Source organism: Panthera tigris, chromosome B1 (genome assembly GCF_018350195.1).
Source record: "Panthera tigris isolate Pti1 chromosome B1, P.tigris_Pti1_mat1.1, whole genome shotgun sequence".
Lineage (NCBI taxonomy): Eukaryota > Metazoa > Chordata > Mammalia > Carnivora > Felidae > Panthera > Panthera tigris.
In genome coordinates, this window is record NC_056663.1 from 116,096,604 (window position 1) to 116,118,497 (window position 21,894).

Here is a 21,894-nt window from a genome sequence, read left to right on the forward strand (position 1 = left end):
TGAATAATATGAGAAATCCACCTCCAGTTGATTGCTTTCAAAAAATGGGCATAAAAACAAATGTATTTAAAAACATGCTAATCTGTGGATATTAGGAAGGACCCTAGTCAAACACTGAGGTGTTCAAAGTATTCCATATATAGTTGTATATTATTACACTCTATATGTTCTACTTATTGACCACACACTAATAACAGCAAACATTTATCAAGAATTGTTCTGCATGAGGCACCCACAGCCAGTGACAATTTGCAAAGTAGATCTAGTGATTAGGAAATTGTGGCTCAGAAAAGTTAAATAAAATGTCTATTATCTTATAATTGGTAAGTCACAGGAATAGGTCCTGAACCTAGGTCTGTTGGTGACACATTCTACAGTTCACTCTTAAACAACACAGGGGTTAGGGGTGCCAACCGCCTTGCACTCAAAATTCTGTGTATAACTTTAGACTCCCCAAGAACTTAACAACTGATAGCCTATTTTTGACTGGAAGCATTACCGATAACATAAACAGTTGATTAACACCTATTTTATGCTATATATATTACATACTGTATTCTTACAATAAAGCAAGCTAGGGAAAATAAAATGTTATTAAGAAAGTAAGGAGAATACATTTATCGTACTGTACTGTATTTTTAACAAATCCATGCATAAGTGTACCGGTGCATTCAAACCTCTATTGTTCAAGGCTCAACAGCACTTTCTCTGGCATTGCTTCCTTAACTTCAGCCGTAGTTCTGCTAGTTAAACCTATTAACTCTTACTAACTATAAAATACATACACTGTGATTATTTTTAAATCCCCCTGAACAAAGAAACCCTTTAACTTTTACTTCTAGCACTATCAAATTTTCCCCAAAATGTTTTTATTAAAATCCTCTCTTAAAAACATTTTCTATGACATGTGCTAGTGTCTTTTATCTATCAGTTTAAAGTACATTGCCTTCTTGGCCCCAATTCCACTAAAGAGAATTTCACCTATTTCACCAGAATCTCCCACTAAAGTGTCACAAGGGTGATTTGTTAAGTGACACTATTCACTTCCAAAAATATTTTAAATGAGGAACCTTTTTTGTACCAAAACAACATGAACACTGCTAAGTCCTATTATAACATCTTTTATATTTTACACAATAAAAATATTTCTTACCTGAATTCTTCCACGGAGAATTAATGATATGAGATACAATTCCCTCAGGTTAATGATAGGCTGGTGTTAGTAATTTCATTTGGTGGACTTTTTTTTAATTTGCTTCTTTAAGTATTAAAAATATAAACTGTCCTTTAAGTTAGAATGGAGGTCAATTTATTAGATTCATAAGACAGGAGAAAGGAATTATAAACTGAAAGGGAAAAGTTTAATGTAATAACTGAAATAAAATTAACTTACATAATTATGAAGAGTAAGTACATCTCTAAAAAATATAGTTTTCCCCAAAAAAGGCAACTCAAAAACACAACTAAGGTTAAGTTTTATTGATAGCTTTGTAAAGTTATTATTTAGAGGTTATGCCTTTCAAGACATAGATTAGCCAAAATTATTTCAAGAAATATGTTCATCTAACCTTTGAGCTGGCACCTTATCCTGGCTATTCTCTGCCTTAAGACGTAGAAAGCTGCAAAACAAATGTCCAAAAAAAGAAATTCCAGATCTTTTCTCTGTAAGGAGGCTGGACTTGGGTATTTAGCAACTTGTTACATTCCCGGAGACTTACACATATTCAACTCTCAGTGCTTTTCTGAAACAAAAAAAAAAAATCTAGGACATGTTTAAAATAGTAATATTTTAGTCACCATTTTGTCATTAAAAAACATTTTGTAACAAAAATATTAACCAAGTGAAGTTGTGCTATTCTTTCATAGTCCAAATTCTAAATTAGAAGATTTCAGACTGCTCACGGCACTGTACCTTTCCAATCCAATTTTTCATTTTCAGAATATTAATTTTTGGTCCCAAGAGACAGTATCCTTTTATTTAAATGAGTGTTGGACAAAATATCTGAAAAAAATTAGAACTGTGAATCAATTAGTAACCAAGGCTGGTAGTTTTTAAATTGATAGATCTTTACTTACCTGTTTCTTACATATTTTGTGTTCCCTTCTCTCTCCAACTTTGGGGAGGAATTAAGGTTTGTTTTTTCTTTCCTTCCACAGCATTTTCTTCTTGCATGGCTGCTTTGGTTGTCAATAGCAACAAGAATTACCGTGAAAGCTCAGCCATTTCACTTGAAGATACATAAATAACCCGGTTTAATGAAAGTAAACGGAAGAAACTTGAAATAATACTAATAATGGTTAGGATTTGACCAGCCTAGAGGTCCTAGAGGTAAGGGAAGAGAGGATTTTTTACTTCTTTGTGGATTAATACCTTCCCTCTTTAAGGCGTAAAATATTGGCTTCAACTTTTGATTTATGTACTTATTTTCATAAATTAAAATTCAGTGAATGGAGCCTTTTTTAGGGTAATACCAGATGAAAAATATTCTAAGCCCAATTTGACACAATAATTTAACTATTGATCCAGAATGATTGTTCTGTATTTTTAAAGGCACATATTTTTTCATATATATATATATATCTCAATATATACACACACACACATATATACACATACAGACACACACATATACATATATGTGTGTCTATATATACATATATGCTTGTTAGAGATATTTTTCATATTGGTCAGGTTCATAATAAATTAGTGTTTTGTATCTTATTGTTGTTGATGTTAACTTTAAAAGAACTCACCATATCTTGATGTTGACACATTTCTTAAAATAGAATAATGAAATATATCAGGTACAATTTTAGCAAAAGGCTGAAAATAAATCAAAGCATAAATTGGATCACATATTAAGGACAATTGTTTATGCCTATGGTTATGTATTATAAGGAAAAAATATAAAAGGATACCGTTTCTTTAATACTCTTTAACTGCCAATTGTAAATAATCAAATTTATCGAGAAAAATAAAATGATTTTAAATAAAGGTAAACAATAAAGAATAGCAAACATCATTACTTTCTAACTCATTATATTAGTACAAAGCAGCCAAACAGTTCTGTATAGTTTACTTTTGTCTTCTAATATCTTAAGTTGGGTCACATTTCTCCTACTTTATGTAAGTCAGCCTTGACACACATAGATTAGTAAAATGTATGGTTATCGATATGTATATCCATTAAATAAGGCTTCTAGCATGAGATTTTAGCCCATGTTTTAAAATTTGCATTTTGAAAACTATACAAAACTGCATTTTAAGTCAAAGCAATGTTAAACCCGGGGTAGACTATTTCCAAGAAGTTTCTGGGGTCTAGCCTCTAATGATGCATAAAGAAATTTTCACAAGCAACTGTCGCCACAATTTTTGTGAAAGCCGCCAAAAATAAATGCCCTACGTGTATTTTTTGTGATATAAAGACCACTGTGAGAAGCACTAAAATAGGATTCATTAGCAGCATATAGTATGGAAATATCTGCCCCATCTTCTCCTGCTAATCTGTTTCTCCACAGCCATTGTAAAACAGCCACGGTAGCAAATACATGCAACCTGACAGCAAAGCCAAGCCACTCATAGTTTACAAGTCTAGAACTTTCCTGTGACCTGCCCAAGAACCATTGCTTCATTTCACCTGAGTGTTGCTATGATGAACTTTGTTGAGGGCTCTTGGTGATATGAGGCATGGTTAAAAATAATAAGCACACTGATGATTTTATGAAATTGTGGCCAACATAATCCAGAGAAACTAAACTATTTGGAGATTAGTTTTTCTGGCCTGCAAAACGCAGGTTTACAGATATGAAGTCAATCCTAGGTTTTGAATATTAAAAAAAAAATGAGGGATGAGAAACCCTAAAGAACTGAACCCACCTATTATCCAAATGTATGCCTATTTTCTAGTGTATGGTTTACTTCACTGTAAATTAATTACAAAATGCACAAATGCTAGGTTAAGCATAACCTTAGAAAAGCAAATGATGCAATGCCCCAGACTAAGACTGATAAAATTACCACATGCTCCAGACAGGAGTCGCACAGCCTCTTAAGCAAAGAGCACAGCATGACATATGCACATTTTACAGGTGACAAATGCCAGGTACATGCATGAAAGGAAAAGGTCCTCCCTGACACTGCACTTCTACCTCTCAACCCTAATCTGCAGCTAGAAAAAGTAGTAAATCTAAAAACTTCTCTACAATGTAACCTTAAATTTCACACTACATTTCTCATTGTCAAAAAAATTTATATTATATATTAGCCTGGCAAACTCTATTCATAGACAACAATCCAACACTGGACATTTAAAGCATCAATATCCAGGACAACAGATCCCATGAACAGCACATTCTGAGTAATTTGGATGATCCCAACTTTCAGCCCACTACTTTGTAAGTCTTAGAGCTACAGAATTCATCAGAATCCAACAGAAGATTAGAGAACAGAACATTTAACAAAGCTACAAATCATTTCTTTATAGTTTCCCCCCAACTCCCCCAATTGTTTCAAAAAAATTTTTTTTCTGCCTTAGTTGGGAAAAGAAACTATACACGGTAATGTCTTAGTTCTTGACTGTACACAGACACTAAGATACGATGAATCTTTTAATTCATCGATGATTTTAAAACTCAATCCAAGGGACAAAGGACCTTAAACCGCCATTATCTATGTGAAACACCATGAAATCTTTATGTAACCGTATTGAACATGGGACGATTTATCCATTAGAAGCTATTACCATAGTAAGTGCATATAAAATCAACTCTAAGCACCCATGCATGTTAAAAAAAAAAAAAACACAATAAGGTAAGAGCTACAATTTGTGTTTACCTATTTGCTATTTGTGGGCATGCAAACATTTGACTAAGTACCTACAAATTTTAACACTGAAATAAAACAGGAGGTACCAAAGGCTTTAGAAAAATATTTTGGGTGGCAGGAAGCTTATATTTGGATGTCGGTCTACGGAGGTAATTTCCATAAATGTCACAACACATACCTTTGACCATTTAGGGATCTCTCTTAGAAACTGAATTTGAGAACTCTAAAGTATGAAAATAAGGCTAAAGATTTTGGGGAAAGAAACATTGTTTTTGGCAAAGTAAGCATAAATCCAGAAATTTCCAATTGTTTCTTCCTTTGTGTACATCAGTGCAAATTTAAACCATGACATATTTCCTAAAATTTCACCAGAAATCAATAATATGTACAAAAGGCAACCCTAATCTTGTGATCTGATGATGCTACTTTAGGAAAACACATTGGTTCTGGAGAATTTATATCATTAATCTACAGAAAGGTTAAAAAGGTACTGACCAAATGAAATGTTCAGTTTGAAAATTTAATTGACTCTAGGTGCACCTGGGGGCTCAGTCAGTTGGGCATCCAACTCTTGATTTCGGCTCAGGTAATGATCTCATGGGTTCGTTGGGCTTGACCCTGACAGTGCAGAGTCCTTCAGACTCTCTCTCTCCCTGTCTCCTGCATGCACTCGCCACAGGAGCATGTGTTCTCTCTAAAAACAAACGAACTTTTAAAAAAAATAAAATTTAACTGACTCTAGATTATCCACATGCAAGTAACTAGTGGCAAATTGACTCTCTCCTGACACCTAGTACCTACCAAGGAGATCTCTCCAGCTTTCAATCAATGTACGGCAGAAAATGAGGGTTTCTAATAAAATATAACTAGAGAAAAAAATTTTTTCCCCAAAGTCAACTACTATATTCTAAAGCTAAGAAACTGCCTGGCCTATTGATAAATTTCCCCTCCATAGTAACAAGTTCACTTAACATTGTTTCATCAGACTAAGTTATACTAAAATTCTTGAGAAATCTATGAAAGAAAATCCAAAGAACACATAAATATCTGTCACTCTTTTACCACACATAATAAAACTTTATCCTATCTGGGCTTCAATGTTAATGCATTCCTTTATGCTGGCTTTATTAGTAATTTTATTAGAAATTCTAGTATGACCATAATTATCTAATTATGCACTACTATTAATTAAGTGATGAAATCAGAAAAGTTAAAAGCTATGGAGTGTTAAAATGGAAAATTTCTTTAATTTGGTATTATTTAACTGAACTCTATAGTTAGTAACAAATCAATTTTTAGTAACTAGGTATACATTTTGCAACTAATTTGCCCTGATAGATCCCCAAGGATGCACCGTCAATCACATTAGGCCTATGCTACTGATATTTTTCTATGGTTGTAGTGACTGATATCACTTTGAAATGTTTTCAAGCCACATTATTTTGGCTGCATTGTATGATTTTTGAGAACCGATCATTTACTTGTTCCCATGAAAAAAGAGAAGGTCTTGGCCCGAGCAATGTAAACTTCTTAGCTCCCTTCTAGGTTGACTGACATAGGTAACCATTCTCAGGTTAGAGTCTTGGTTGGTATTGACCTCTGAGGAAAGGCATTCAAAGCTCCTTTCTCTGCTTCTCCTGAGGAGATGGGGTACTGACTGATTGGTGCCCTCTTAAGCCACACACTGAGCTATCTTCCTTTGAGAGAGAGAGATTCTCTGAGGACCTGTGTGCACTAGGGTTCTAGGCTCCATTGCCCCCTGGGGCTTGAGGACTGCAGGAGAACCAGTTCTTCCTCACACCCCAGTGAAAAGGAGTCAAGTTTGAGTCTGGTTAGGAACATGAAAAGTACTTACCACAGATTCCGCTTTGAGTCTATTCAGGCCTAAGTGACTTACTTATAAGAGCCCTTCATGAGATCCAGGGAAACTGGGATAAAAACTAAGGGTTATTTTGGCTCCTTTGAACATCTGCAACAATCAAGAGCTTTGGGGAAATGAGCACTGGTCAAGGAGTTTGATGTTCCTGGGTTCACTGGTCCTATTTCATTTAACAGCTCATGTAGGATAAATGATGCCTGGAGGCAATGTTTGTGCCTCATCTTTTATCCCAACCCATAATTGCTTAGAAATGAATTAAGCCATAGCAAAACGTTGATGAGCTTTTGTGCTGATATCCAATGAATACAAAAGTAACTCATACAAAATTGACAAAAAAAAATTCTCCCACTGACTTATTTGCAGAACCCTTCTATACTGGTTAATAGAAGACATCTATCTGCACTCCATTTACAAAGCCTCTGGATACCAACTCTATAAACTGTTGACTGATCTTTAAAATAGGAAGGAAGGAAGGAAGGAAGGGGAGAGAAAGAGCAAGCCAGCAAACAAGCAAGCAGTATGGAATAGACTTTGATAATACAGCAAACTTCAGGACACAGAGAGATCCTAACTTCAAACTGTGTTTTCTAACCTGGAATTGTCCTAAAAGTCCTAAAGAGTTCACAAATCACGCTATTCTGGGCTGCACTGAGCTATCAGAAACTAAATATGTAGATAATGCTTCTTAAACTTCCCATGAACTGCGCTTTTAGAGTAAAGTTCTCAGGCGTCTGAGTGGCTCAGTCTGTTGAGCATCTGACTTCGGCTCAGGTCATGATCTCACAATTTGTGAGTTTGAGCCCCGCATAGGGCTCTGTGCTGACAGCTCAAAGCCTGGAGCCTGCTTCGGATTCTGTGTCTCCCTCTCTCTCTCTGCTCCTCCCCCGCTCATGCTCTCTCTCTCTCTCTCTCTCCTTCAAAAATAAATGAAAACATTAAAAAAAAAAAATTAAAGTCCTCATCTTAGATCAGAGGATCTTCTAGGAAATGGGTTTGTAAAACCACCACCAGGTGCACCCGGGTGGATCAGTCAGTTGAGAGTCTGACTCCACCTCTTGATTTCAGCAGTTCAGCTGTCCTGATCTCCAGGTTCCTGAGATCAAGCCCTGCGCCAGACTCTCCCTCCTCTCCCTCCCCCTCCCCCTCCCCCTCTCCCTTTCCCTCTCCCTCTCCCTTCAGGACAGAAATGTTGCTGTGGCCCCTTCCACTCCACCATTCACTACTGCTCTGTGAGGGACCACATGAAAGTTTACATATGGGAAAAGCCACAATTTCCCCCAAATAACTCGTCTATCCCATAACAAACATCATGAATTGTATGAAAATGACACTTTTATTTTTCCTTTGGCTACCGGAAGCTAAGAGCCAAATTAGAAGACATATTTAGGACCGAAGTCTTACATATCTATATTTTAATAATAACTCTCCTCCCAACAACTTATCTTTTACTGTATCCTTTTTTTCCTTCCCCTAGCCCTTGTTAATTCTGTTTTTCTATTGCATGCATTCCTGGAAGCCATCTTCATATCCTTCCCCAAACAAGGTAGAACATAAACAAATAGAAACAAAGAAACCAATTCTATTATTTTTAAACTCTCTTCTAAGGAATCAAAAATAAGAAGTGGCTAAAAGGAAGGTTTCCACTGTGTAATATTATGCAAATTTGAATCTCCTTTAAGTTACATTTTTTTTTTTTTAATTTTTTTTTCAACGTTTTTTATTTACTTTTGGGACAGAGAGAGACAGAGCATGAACGGGGGAGGGGCAGAGAGAGAGGGAGACACAGAATCGGAAACAGGCTCCAGGCTCCGAGCCATCAGCCCAGAGCCTGACGCGGGGCTCGAACTCACGGACCGCGAGATCGTGACCTGGCTGAAGTCGGACGCTTAACCGACTGCGCCAGCCAGGCGCCCCTAAGTTACATATTTTTATCAGATAATTTATAAAAGTAAAATGAGAGTTCTTCAATTACTGTACTTACATAAGAGTAGGATGTCCCTATCACTGTAACAGTGATGATGAATATGTAAAGATACTGACTGCAACACATTTCATAAAACCAAAATACTGAAAATCACCTAAATGTGCATAGATAGGGATTTTTAAGTTAATTAGGTACACCCATATAATGGTAAACTGTACAACCATTTAAAAGAATGAGTCATGGGGGCGCCTGGGTGGCTTGGTCGGTTAAGCGTCCGACTTCGGCTCAGGTCACGATCTCGCGGTCTGTGAGTTCGAGCCCCGCGTCGGGCTCTGTGCTGACCGCTCAGAGCCTGGAGCCTGTTTCAGATTTTGTGTCTCCCTCTCTCTCTGCCCCTCCCCTGTTCATGCTCTGTCTCTCTCTGTCTCAAAAATAAATAAACGTTAAAAAGAAAAAAAAAAAAAAGAATGAGTCATGCTTACATGAACTGATAAGGACTGATTTCCAAATGCAATATATGAGAAAAGAAGATAGAGAATAATCCTATTTTGTGTTATCAATTTATGAACAAAGATAATTTTGCAAATGCTTAGAAATCTCTGCAAATATCACTAAGAAACAGTTCCTGGGGGTTGGAACTAGGTGTCAGAAAAATAAGGAAGTTAGAAAGGCTTACTTTCACTACCCTCTTCCTGTCTTCGAGTCTTTTAATATTTGACTTAGGCATGCATTTAATTTTTAAAATAAAATGATTTAAGTTTACAATTAAGATAAAGGTTAGAATAACTAATAGAAAAGTTACACCTCTATGGTTTTAAAGTCACTTTTAAATCCTGGTGGAAATCCTGGCAAACGGACAAACCTCACTCCATCCTCACAATACCAGACAGTTGCCTCTGGTCAAGAAGAAACAGATGAAGAGGAGGGACAAAGGGTCCTTCACGGACTTATCAGAGGGGTTTTGGAGGGAAAGAGCAGGGATCAGAGTATCCTAGAATCAAGCAACATATCAGGTTCTGGATACGGAATTGCCAGAGCCTTAAGTCAGCAGTGCAATCCAGTCTTTTCCATCACCTACTAACTACCATGTAAGAAACCTTTGATCAATTAGTCAAAACTACAAACGCATATGTAGAAAATACTAGAACACATCCAAAACAATATTTCTTCACTGTATATTCAAGGTTACTTATTTTAGAATTGTTTGTATTAGTAAAAGATTAGAATCAACACAAATGTCCGTCAAGAAGATTCTGATTAATAAATTATGATACAGCCATGTAATAGAGTATTACAAATCCATTTTAAAAAAAAGTGAGCAGGCTCTTCATATACTGATAATAAAGAAAGCTTTCCAAGATATATTGTTAAGGGAAAGAAGGTACAGAACAATGTATACAGTGTGCCTTTCATTTGGACAAAAGAGATGGGGTAGAGAAGATATAGGAATTTGTCCATAAGTATGTAAATTCTTTCTGAAAGGTACACAAAAAGCTGATAATATTCATTGCTCTTGAGGAGGGATATATGAAAAAAAATAAGTGCATTTTCTCTGACAAAATAAATATTTTTAGAAGATTGATGGGGAAAACATTTTAACCTGCATCAAACTGGTGGGAAAGGGGTGACAATATCTATGTGTGGTGGTGAGGAAGGAAGGGGGAGTAATGAGGATTAGGCTATCAGAACCTTCCTCTCCCTCCCTTTCATCTTCAGCATGATGAAGGCCCAGCCCCTATGATAGATATCTTCCATTACTCACCAAGGGATGCTGCATGGACTCCCTCAACATCACTGGATTATCGCTTTAAAAGCATTCAGTTGATTCAAAGGACTCAAAATGCATATAACCTGAATTCTACAGATAAAATGCACCCTTCAAAAATGCTATTACATTTGCTGTAACAGGGAATGAGGGAGGAAAAACACACCTGTATTTTTCAAAGCTTATCCAAAAGTTCTCAAGCAGAAACACAGTGTTGTTTCTGGGGCCAGAAGTGCGTCCTTGGTACCAGTGTGGACGTGTACATGCACTCTGAAGCAGCACATGTAGCAGCTGACTGTGCAGCGACGAGAGTGCTTCCCTTTACGTGGCCTGACGTCCCAGCTTGTGAAGCACTAACATTTCCAATCCATAAAGGTTAAGGCCTTTCCAGATTAACTCTATGAAGGGATCTTAGGGAATCAGTAGATCTTAAAAGTATTATATAAAGATCAGAAGAGAATGAAGAAACAAAGTCATTTCTGGGAAACTTAACTTTCAAGACTCCACATACTCAAAAACTACCTGTTTGAAAAGGTCAAACTTCTTCAACACTGATTTTAGTCTGGAATCTGCATTCCAAGACCACTTGAAGTTACTCAAAGTACATGGTGTTCTTAAATAACCTTTTCACGGAAAGTGGTAGTTGAATAATCTTAAAAACTCCACTTCCTGAGGATTTGGAGATGCGGGTTTCGTGCTGAAAAGTAGTTATAAGATTGCCCACTGAACTGCTTTTACTCCTACCACAAAAACAAAACAAAACAAAAAAACCCAAAAAAACCCAAAAGCAAAGAACCAAAAATCTGCATACCCACCCCCAAAATAGAGGAGGAAGCTAACAACTTTAAAATAGTGAAGTGTGCCCAGCTCCATTAAACTGGACCCAGGACCTGCCGGCCATCTTCAACACAGCTCCCACCTGAGACTCCCAGTTTCTCTTGCACATGTGACTGTATGAGCATAAAAAGGTTTATCTCTCACATTCAATGGAGGTTGCTAGCGCTGTTGAGTAAACATGGAAAGGCACTCACTAGGAATAACCTCTCTTTGGGGGAGCACTATGTGTGACCTTCAAAGCCAATTCCAGTATTTCTCATTTACTCTTGATTATTTCAAAGAAAAATTTTCAAAATCTCAATAATCAAAGAAAGGTGTAATCTATATAATTGTGTGACTGAGGACAGGAAACCAGTATAGGGAGCAAAAATCAATAAATCACATTCCATTTCAAGTTTCTGAACCTAGATACAAGTAACAAATGAAATATGAAATCTAAATGTTTCACTGACTAAATCAAAATCTCTACTAAAACTAATAACCTTTTCATTTGAAGTACAGAAAGAATTTAACAATTTGCTCTTCACTCTTTCCGGTCGTCCACAATCCTTAGCCAGTAATATATATTATCCAGCAAAATTATTTGACAACTCCAAAATAGTTTCAGAATAAATTACTGTTTCTCGGTCCCTATGTCACACTAGCCTATAAATTTATTTAACATTGATAAGAATTCAAAAGTTTCACTTTCCAGGACAATTGTACAGTTTTAGCCTTTGCTAACCTCAGGGAGGAGGTGGGAAGAAATGAGGTTTAGAACTAATAAAGTCAACCTCTAGGTATAGGTTTTATATCGTTCCAAAAACCTTCAGAAAAACATAACAGAACATCTGCATTTTGCCTCGTTTTAAGGAAAAATGATACAAAACCACCCGAATTCACGTAATTTCCTTCGGAAACCACAAAATGCTCAGTGACCGCCAAAGAACTCAGAAACTGACGATCTTTGTCGAAACACAGAACTTGTATTTTGGATTTTTCTTCACACCTCTAAAGAGTGCTTTCGACGGAAACACTACTGTCATAGCTACGTATGCAACCAAATATCTAAGTAAAGTAAACCAAAAGACAACCACGTAGAAATACAATATTTAACCTCCACACTCTTTCTGCCTTAAGGAAGCTCTCAGATGGAGTTCAGAGCTGCAACGCATCTGAGAAATCTACTTGTAAAATAAAAAGACTGCAGCTGAGAAAAGTTAACTAGCTAACCAGGTATAAAAGTCAGAGACACTCAGGTGTCCCAAACCATCTGGTGCTTTCAGTTAAGAGCTGGTTCCACAGCATACGCGGTTGTTTTAAATAAAATACACAGCCCCTGAGAAATCTTTTGTACAGAGATCTCCACTTGTCAGGAGAAATTGTTGAAATCACTAAAACGAAGTATACCATTAATATGATGGGAAAGTGAAGGAATAGATTAATTACAGAACAAGAAACAAGTATTTTGTGACAAATCTAATTAAGGTGCTGTGTGCTGTACATATAGAACTATCAGTGTGTTGTGATTAAGAAAATTTCCCTTTACCATAAAGAGTCACAATCAACAGTCCATGAAGATAAAGCCCAAGACAATTAGAAGTCAAGTTTTGAATTCTCAATATGTAGATACCTGTTTAAGAGTCAAGAACGGAAGTAGGTGGAGGGATAGGTTACATAGATGATGGGGATTAAAGAGGGCACCAGTCGTGATGAGCACCAGGTACTGTATGGAAGTGTTGAATCACTATATTGTACACCTGAAATATTACACTGTATGTTAACTAAACTGGAGGTTAAATAAAAACTTCTTTAAAAGAATATAAAACAAAGAATCAAAGGATAGAGAGAAGGGTATGCCCTCTCAAAGGACTATGAAAACACAATCTGCCTGTTTCTGGACCAGGTCTTACTTTCCACAGCCAGGCAGGAACGTTGGGATAGAATGTCAGGTGGCACGGGCAGGAAGCAGGAAGACAGCTCCTCTGCCTGTCTGGGTAGCATCGTTCTTCCTCAGTCCCTGCGGGAAGGATGAGAAGTCTGCCTGATGGGGGCTTGGTGGCTAGACACCGTGACCTGGAGCAGAGGCTGAGCAACACTAGCACCCTGCAAAGTCAACTGGCCTCTCCAAACAAGCCCATATAAAGGAAAGTAGCAAGTGAACATGAAAAGCAGCATGTTCTATGTAAATACATATATTTGACTCACATGAATAGAGTCAAAATGGCTTACATATGCTCAACCAAGTGGATTAAACACCAAAGGGTCACCAAACTAGACCGTGAGAGCTGATAAGAAACATAATGAGGGCATGGCTTCCCCCCACTTCCACACATCTTCTAAGGGACAAATCTGGAGGTTCTGTGTCTAGGTAAGAATAGTTTCCTTTTGCTTTGCTGTGCTAATTTGAAGGAAAATTCCTAACTGAATCATTCAGAAACACAAGAACCAGGGGACCTTGGATAAGGAAAGGAGAACGGTCCTCATGGGTAAGAACTCTAAAATTATCGAAGGATCAGAAACGCAAAAACATTTTTCACAGTAAATTTCCCAGAAGCTCTCTAGAAGTTTTGTAGGTAATCCATTACCTACAAGTGTAAGTGTTTAAAGAACAGCAAGGCATTTTTTTCCTTGAATAAATGTAGTGACAAAAACATTTAATTTTTTTAAATTAAAAGTTTCCTTTAAAAACTAATCGGGAGCTTTCTGTTTGTCCCCAGCAAGCCTCTCTTTGGTGCTCTTCTTCCTACTTTGAGCTGACCTCTGGCCCCCACATTCCTCCACCTGTTTATAGCAAAACAAAGATGGGGGGAACTCTAAGCTGACAAGAGACATTTGGACCATCTGGGATTCTGCAAAAACAAAACTTACACAAGGAAACATCCATCTTTGAATTTGTTTTTTTGTTGTTGTTGTTTTGTTTTGTTTTTTTTTTTTTACAAGTTTGCCATCTATAATATTAATGGTAAAGATCCATCTGGCCCTTTTTAATTTAAAGGCTTTTTATTTTATTGTATCACTGAGAATCTTAGAATCATTTTTTAAATTTTGGCAGTATAAATGCAAAAATACATTTATCATGCCTAGAAAACAAAGAATCTGATAGCATGGGTGTGTCCCATCCCACATCATCAAACACATACTATTTACTCTGTGCCAGGAATTGTTTTATGTGCTTTACAAATAACTCATTTACACCTCAGGTATGGTCCTATGAGGTGTTGTACTCAAACACAGAGAGGTCGAATCACTTGCTCAAGGTCACACAGCTTATAAGCAGTGGAACTGAAATTTAAACCCAGGCAGTCTAGCTCCAGAGTCCATGTTCCCCTCCATTATGCTGCCTCTCAAACTTCCGCCAATTCTCAGGTAAGGTAAGCTGTGATTTGTGCAGGATCTATACATTTTTATAACATTATCATTTCAATAATTGACTCATGTCATTGTAGCAGCTTCCGCAGATTCTCAAGGAATAGGAAAAAAGATAACTACTATCAAATGCTACACTTCACCACTTTACACTCTGTTAGAAACAAAACGACGGTATAGAAAATAATAAAATGGTGGCTCATTTCTGCTGGGAAAAATACTCTGCTAGGAACTTCCTCGGATGTTGGATGTTTAAATTCGGTAATGCCACTGAAACTGTGCAAGGTCTTTACGTTCATTTAAATTCAGAATCACCAAGCTGGTGTATACTAGAGAAAACGTAACTACATGTAAGAAGGCAAAACAGCTCTTAGAAGCTCTTTCCGGGGAACTCCACGGTTGATGAACCTCTAAGACACAGAGGAATTTTCTCCTTGGAATTCTTTTAGCACATCTGGCAGAGTGCACATGGACTCCTCCGCCTCTGCCGGCCGTCCACTCTGGCACTCTGTCTGCAGGGACAGTGCGCTCCACTTTGCTCGGGGCACTCTGCCAGAACAGCCTTGTCCTCCGTCGGGCTGGGAGACCCTGCACACCCCACAGCACTTTAATAATCCTGACAATTAAGGCAGCAAAGGGGGAAATTACCTCCATTCCCGCAAAGAAACTACTCATGTTTTTTATTTGGGGACGGTGTGGTATGTGTGTTGAGCCCATCCTCTCTTCGCGCTTTGATTATCAAAAGCGGATTGCTCTTCAATTTCCACACCTGTGGCCTCCAGCTGTGCAAATGCTTCTTGACACTGTGGTATAATGGGCAGAAGACTATTCCACCAGGCACCATTCTTCTTTTTGACCATCTTCCCTTAAAAACAACTAACCAGTGGAAAGGCGCCTGGGTGGCTCAGTCAGTTAAGCATCCGACTTCAGCTCAGGTCATGCATGATCTCGCGGTTCATGAGTTCAAGCCCCATGTCGGGGTCTGTGCTGACAGCTCAGGGCTGAAGCCTGCTTCAGATTCTGTCTCCCTCTCTCTCTGCACTCCCCCCCCCCCACCCAAACCCACTCATGCTCTGTCTCTCAAAAATGAATACATGTTTAAAAACTTAAAAAAAACTAACCTGTCAGGCACAGCAGCTTTGCCTAGTTCTTTTGTTTACTGGAAACTGGAGTTACCATCATCTCCCTTAATTAAAAGACGAAATGGCCCAACAGTGCAAAAAGTCTAGCCCAGTGCCTTGCAGGTAACAGAAAAACCTTAGTCCCCTTTTACCTTTCCATCTCCAACCAGAGATGTCAACCTGTTAATATTATTCTCCCTCCTTCTTCGCAAAGTTAAGGGCAGATATCATGCACAATTCTCAAAGATGGACATAGCTGTGGGAACTCCTAGCTTCCCTGAATTTAAATTTATTCCTCCCACGGCCAACACATCTGTAGGGCTCTGCCCTGTCTGGCTCCAGCCTTCCTCACTTCACTTCTCTATTCCTCTAAGCTCCTTTCTCGTGAGCACTGGGATATGAGGAATCCAACTGTGTTCCCATCATCCCACCAGACATGACAGATGCCCAGAAATTTACTTGATCATTTGCAGAGTTTCTTGTAGGGGAATAGAATACAATTTTGAGATCCCAATACAGTTTCTGGGAACCAATTTCTCAAACTTCCATGATGTGGTTCTAATTTCTACTATTAAAATATCCATGGAAAAGGTAAAAAATCAGTACTCTGATGTGGCACTTATTCCATGATGTTGATTACTTACAGAAAATAAAAACTATGCTATTTCAGAGGTGTTATTTGATTACAGTGGGTGGTCTATTTAGAATAGTCAATACAATCTCACTTCAAAAAAAAAAAAAAAAGGCTTTACAAATAGGCTACCTTCCACAACAGGTATGGTAAGGATTATATTAGTGCTATAAGGTTCAGAGACTGTTTAGTGTAAATACAGTCTAGACTCATTATCTTACCTCCATCTCAGAGTCTGGAGCACAGAAAAGAAAAAGCCTGATGAGAAAACAGGAGCTGGGGATATTGGGGACAAATGCTAAAGCATCATATGTGGCTCTTCTGTGACTGACAAAGCTGGCCCCTTGCTACGTACAGCTGGCTCCGGTTGAAAGAGGCAAGATAAGGAGTCAGGAACTGAAAACTCCCGTGTCAGAACCACACCACCAAGTCTTGCTCAGTAATGAGCCCACTGATGTGCAGAGTGAAGCCATGAATAATGGTGGAAAGCCGCACCCCATAGGGAGCTGAAGTTCCCAGAGAGGATACTCACGCTGACACTGTCCCCAGGACCGGCGGGCCCAGCCCCAGCAGCAGTCAATCCTCCCACCATAACGACACAGGCCAATGGATGACACTATTTGCCTGGGCCACCTACCGAACAAAAAGATTCAAAATAAATAAAGATACTTTTGAAATTAAAAATTATTTCCTCTGGTATTACTTTTAAAAAAGAATTTAAATCACACCCAACAATCTACTATGAACTCTTTCCTGCCAGCAGAAATTTAAGGATAAAACTCAGGAAAATAGTTCTGCTGTGATCTAGTTCCAAATTTCAGACAGTTAAACATATGTACTACACACAGGAGCACGGTGAAAAGGAGGGGAAGATCCTTTGTAATATGGAAATAGCATCAGCTAAAACCAAGAATTCTCAAGGCTGACACTCACAGGGTGGTTTCTGAAGCTTGAAATAAAACAGATTCCTCAAAGACCCACACCTGTTACTTGGGGGAAAACCAGTTTTGACTGATTTATCATAAACTGAAAAGTATTAAATAATATGACATGTCAAAGTAGAAAGAAAAAAAAATCTGCCTTACATTTTCTGCCTTGGAAAGGAGAAGATGTGGGAAGGGGCAGAAAGATGGGAGTCCTCAAAATCAAATGAAACAGATCTCTTTTCGAGATAGGACTCTTTGGCAGAAAATGTTCCCAGAAAATAAAGAAGTATTAGAAAAAGAAGTCTAAATAAAACCTGGAAGAGTTTAAAGTGTAGCTAACATCTCAAGTGTCCCTGTGGTTTGAAACTTTCCTGCATCAACAATCCCTGTTATCTTCCTCATTAATGTAAATAAGGACTAAAAGTATTCAATTTCAAGGATACCAATTTATCCACCAGGTTCCACTTTGACACCTTATTTGGTAAATCGTTTCTTTTAGATTCCCACCTGACTTTTTACTCCCACAGGCTCAATATTTTAATTGGCTGTTTTAAACTTAAAGCTACCTTAAAAATCTTAACGCAATACCATGTGATGTATTTCTTATTGCAAATGTGTGCGTGCTAGAAATGCACAACACGTGGGCAAAGAATTGCTTTAATAAAATAAAACAGCCTCTGGCCGCTACCCACATTTTCTTAAACACTCCTAATCTTTTCAATTCCCGTTTCTTTTATCTCCCCTTATGTCCGCGAGCACAAAGCACAAAATAACCTCGAACTTTCTATTTCCTCCAACCAGGTGGTAAACAAGCGGTAGCTCTTCTAAGCGCTCCACTGGTTCTCCTCGGTTCCTGTTCCCCTCCAGGTACAAGAAAGCCAATCAATCGTGGAATTGATTCGTTCAAAGATTACAAGGAAAACAGGTGCGGCTGTCTTTGGGGCTGCTCAGAAGGCTACCTGGAGAGGTTAGGGCGGGGGGGGGGTGTCTCTGAAAGAGGAAGACTGGATGGCGGTGTGACCCAGGTTAAAATCTCTCCCGGCTGCTCCAGCCTGGTTTGTGCACCGGCCGCAGCGCTCGGCGTTCGGAGCGGGTCTGGTCTACAATTGCAAGGAGGTGGGATAACCAAGCACGCCCTCCTGACCGACAGACACAAACACACACACCCGCCAGAGCGGATCCCGCGGCGGGGAGAGAGCGCCGCGCGCCGCCGCCAGGGGAGCGGCTGAGTGACAGCGGCGACGGAGCCGGGGGTTGTTGGAACCTGTCAGAGCACGCTGCAGCCCGGCTCGCCCGAGGTCTCGTGAGCGGTGTGTGCGTGCGTACACATACACAAACACACACGTAGCGCTCCCCTCCTTTCAGTCCTTATTTCGAGTCCTCCTCCCGCAAGCAAACCAAGTGCGGAGGCAAACGGGTCCTCCCTGGAAGCCCAATCGCTTCCTCGCCCCTACCCTTTGTGTGAGCGGCTCTGACAGCTTCAGGCCGGGATCTGGCCCGGGCATCTGGAAGTTTCCCCGCGGAAGGGCCGTGGGGAAATCTAAATCACGAGCCAGAGTTTCCTGACCAAAGGTGTCCTGCGCATCACCTCGGCTTAGGAGCTAGCCCGCGCCCTCCGAGCCCCGGGGCCGGGCTCCAGCCTTCCTCCTTCCCTAGCCCTGATTCCCGATCCGGGAGCTGGGAGCCGCGGCTGGGTTCCAGGACTCGAAGGGGTCGCCCTCCCCAGCCTCGGGCAGCCACCGGTCTGGAGAGCGGTTCGACGGCTCTCCTCCTGCCGACGCCGTGCGGTGGCCCAACTTCTGGCCGGGTAGACTCCTCTCTGACCTCGCAGCCGGGCGGGGAGAGGGAACCCCAGCACCGCGCCCGCGGAATTAGCTCTGGAAGGAGGAGAAGAGGGCGCCCCGGGGCCCAACCCACCTCACGTCGAACTCGGCAGCCGCCTGCAGGTAGAGCGAGGAGCCGAGCACCAGAGCCAGGAGGAAATCCATGTCGGGCGGCGAATGCACCGCTGCGCGCGGGGAACAGGTTGGGGGTGCTGGGAGCGGAGGAGAGGCGCGCTCGTCCCCTCGGCTCCAGGGAGGAGCTGCGGGCGCCGCGGCGACTGCTGCAGCTGTCGGAAGAGAGCGGCGCGGCGAGCAGCCGGAGCAGGTCTGCAGCGCGGCGCCCGGAGCCCCCTCTGGCTCCCTCCCCGCGAGGGGAGGTGCTGCAGGGGGAGCTGCGCCGCCCGCGGGGAGGGGCGCAGGGGGCGGAGGGGGGTGGGGGTGGGCGCGTGCGCCCGCCTCACCGCCCTCCCAGGCCGGGGCCGGGGGTGTGGGCGCTTGGCCCCTCCGCGGAAAGCTCGGGAGCTGAAGCGCTGAGGGAAGCAGCGTCTGTTGAGGGCCAGCCAAGTGGGGCAGGCGCCAGGCTGCGAGGAAAGTTGCAAGCCCGGCCTGGGCGAGGGAACGCAGGGCGCTCCGCAGGGAAGGGTGAGCCGGGGAGGGAAAGGACCCGGGGCGAAGGTGCGCGCTTCGCGGGTTCCGCCTGAACAGGTGGTGACCGCAGGGGCTAGCAGCAGCTTCCGCCGGGGGCGGAGAAGCCCAAGACGGGAGACGTTTGTGGGGCTGGAGCTGAGCAGTGTCTGCAGTGAGTGAAACCACGGCACGACTGCACGACTTGGACAAATTAGCAAAGGCAAACTCCGGGAGTTTGCTTCTCCCGCAGAGTTGGCAAAGGCATATTTTTTTATTTTGTAACCAACCGAAAGAAATGTTTGGCTCTCCAGTCGAGTTTTGCAGAAGAAACGTGCAGGCTGTTTTCTATCTTTGCCAGCTCAACTTCGAGCACGTTAGAACGATAGCAAAGGCTGCCCTTCCAGGGGCACGTGCAGGCCATAGAGGGAGGGCTGTTACTACTTAGCAGCCTGTGGTGCCTGATCATGGGGAGATCATTTAGAAACCATTTTAAACAATCTTCGTTCTGCTGTTGCAGAGTAAAAAATAATGTACTAAAAGACTGTTCAAATGAAAAGACACAACGATCATTGTAAAATGCACGTAAAAACATATATCCTTTGAGTCATCCCTCTTCTCAAACCCTGCCCCAATGACTCCATCTCTCATACCTCTCAGGCCTAATCTCCTATTCTCTCTCTTTCCCTAGCCCATGACTTCCATGTGTTCCTCGCACACCTCAGGCGTGCCCCTGCCTTTGGGCCATTGACTGGCAGATACTTTGCCTGGATATCTACATGGTTCACTCTCTCACTTCAGGCTTTGATTAAAAGTTACCTCTTGAAGGAATTCAGCCTTTAAATTTGCTAATTTACAGCTGCAAATCGGCCCCCTCAGGATGCCCCATGATTTGTTCTACCTTGTTCTTTTCTCCATAGCACTCACCTTCCGGTGTCCTGTATAATTTATTTCTTGTTTGTATGTCTGTCTTTCTGGTAGAATGCAAACTCTTCAAGGGAAAGTTTCTTCTTTAGTGCCCAGAACAGTGCCTGGCACGTACTAGGTGCTCATAAATGTTTGTTGAATGAATTTGTTATATTACAAACATTTTTCTACCTTTATTTTCTTTTTGAGGTTTCTCCAACTTCAGTTTTTTAATGGAAAGTTCTGTGGCAGTGTGAGCTCACTATCCTGATTTCTTAGTGTGTATAAAAACAGGAATTTTATGCAAGAAAAGGAAAAATAACGGTCTCAACTTAAACGACTCTTTGATTTCCAAGTTGTTTTCTGTTAGCAAAACAAGTTTCTATTTTAATCTCAGGAAATATCCATGCCAATTCAGTCTTGGGACATTATTTTAGGCAAACAGCTTGGTGTCATCTATTTCAGATCTTTCTAATGAAGTCCAAAAATGTAGGAGTCAAAATATTTTTTCTGCAGAAAATCAAATTTTTGTAAGTGTAATGTAGGCTCGGTTCCAGGCTACTTCTTAGCCGTTTTCTTTGTTTATTGGTTCCTGGATTGGATTTGCAAATAAACCTCCCCAGAGCAATGGATGGTTATTGAGAAGGGGCTAACCTATAGGCTAAAAGCTAGAGATAGAAGGAAAGAAGGACATGACAGATGAAAATAGGACAATATCTGGAAAAAATGTGTAATGCCTCATCAGCATGCCTTTAAAATTTTTTTTCCATATCTTTTTCTTTGGCTTAGAAAACACTCCATTCATCTTCTTCATTTGGATACTCTCCACTTGCCCTTTGGGTCCAAGTTTAGCTGACATTTACCCAGGAAGCCCTTTCTGACTTTTTGCTTGGCTGAGACTCCTGTGGTGTAATTACACCATCACGCATCCCATATTGTAACTTGTAATGCAATGTGTTTAATGCACTGCTTTTCTACCACTCTGAGTTCTGTGAGACATTAACAAATAGGAGGGCAAGGGCACAAGGCTTCAGTAAATATTAAATGTTGGGTCAGATGGAACTGAATTCTTCCTGGCGAACTTGAGCTTCTCCCTTGAGTAAGTAGTAGCTAATTATATCAGTCTTTGTTGAATCGTGGAATGAGGAGACCCTACAGGAATTCCAAGGTCTAACTGGTTGGTATGCTACAATTATGACCACCGTTCCAGAAACAAGGTGAAATTCCCATGGGGGTGACATTTCACTATCTCAGTCTTAAAAACAAGACAGAACCAGATGAAAAC

At 40.5% G+C, this 21,894-nt stretch overlaps 1 protein-coding gene across 4 annotated transcripts in view; it reads right to left on the bottom strand.

Annotated features, from left to right (window-relative positions):
* Window positions 1-19,435, bottom strand: part of NPNT (nephronectin) — an 82,519-nt gene extending 63,084 nt beyond the window's left edge. For 2 of the 4 annotated variants that reach the window (XM_042984084.1, XM_042984082.1), the window contains exons 1-3: window positions 19,174-19,435; window positions 16,863-16,963; window positions 1,569-1,619 (exon numbers count right to left, since the gene is read on the bottom strand). In XM_042984084.1, the coding sequence (XP_042840018.1) occupies window positions 1,569-1,619; window positions 16,863-16,963; window positions 19,174-19,244 (223 nt within the window). In that variant the 5' untranslated portion in view covers window positions 19,245-19,435. The remainder of the gene's footprint in view (window positions 1-1,568; window positions 1,620-16,862; window positions 16,964-19,173) is intronic. The other 2 variants (XM_042984086.1, XM_042984083.1) reach the window with 1 other exon arrangement.
* Window positions 19,436-21,894: the final 2,459 nt, after the last annotated feature.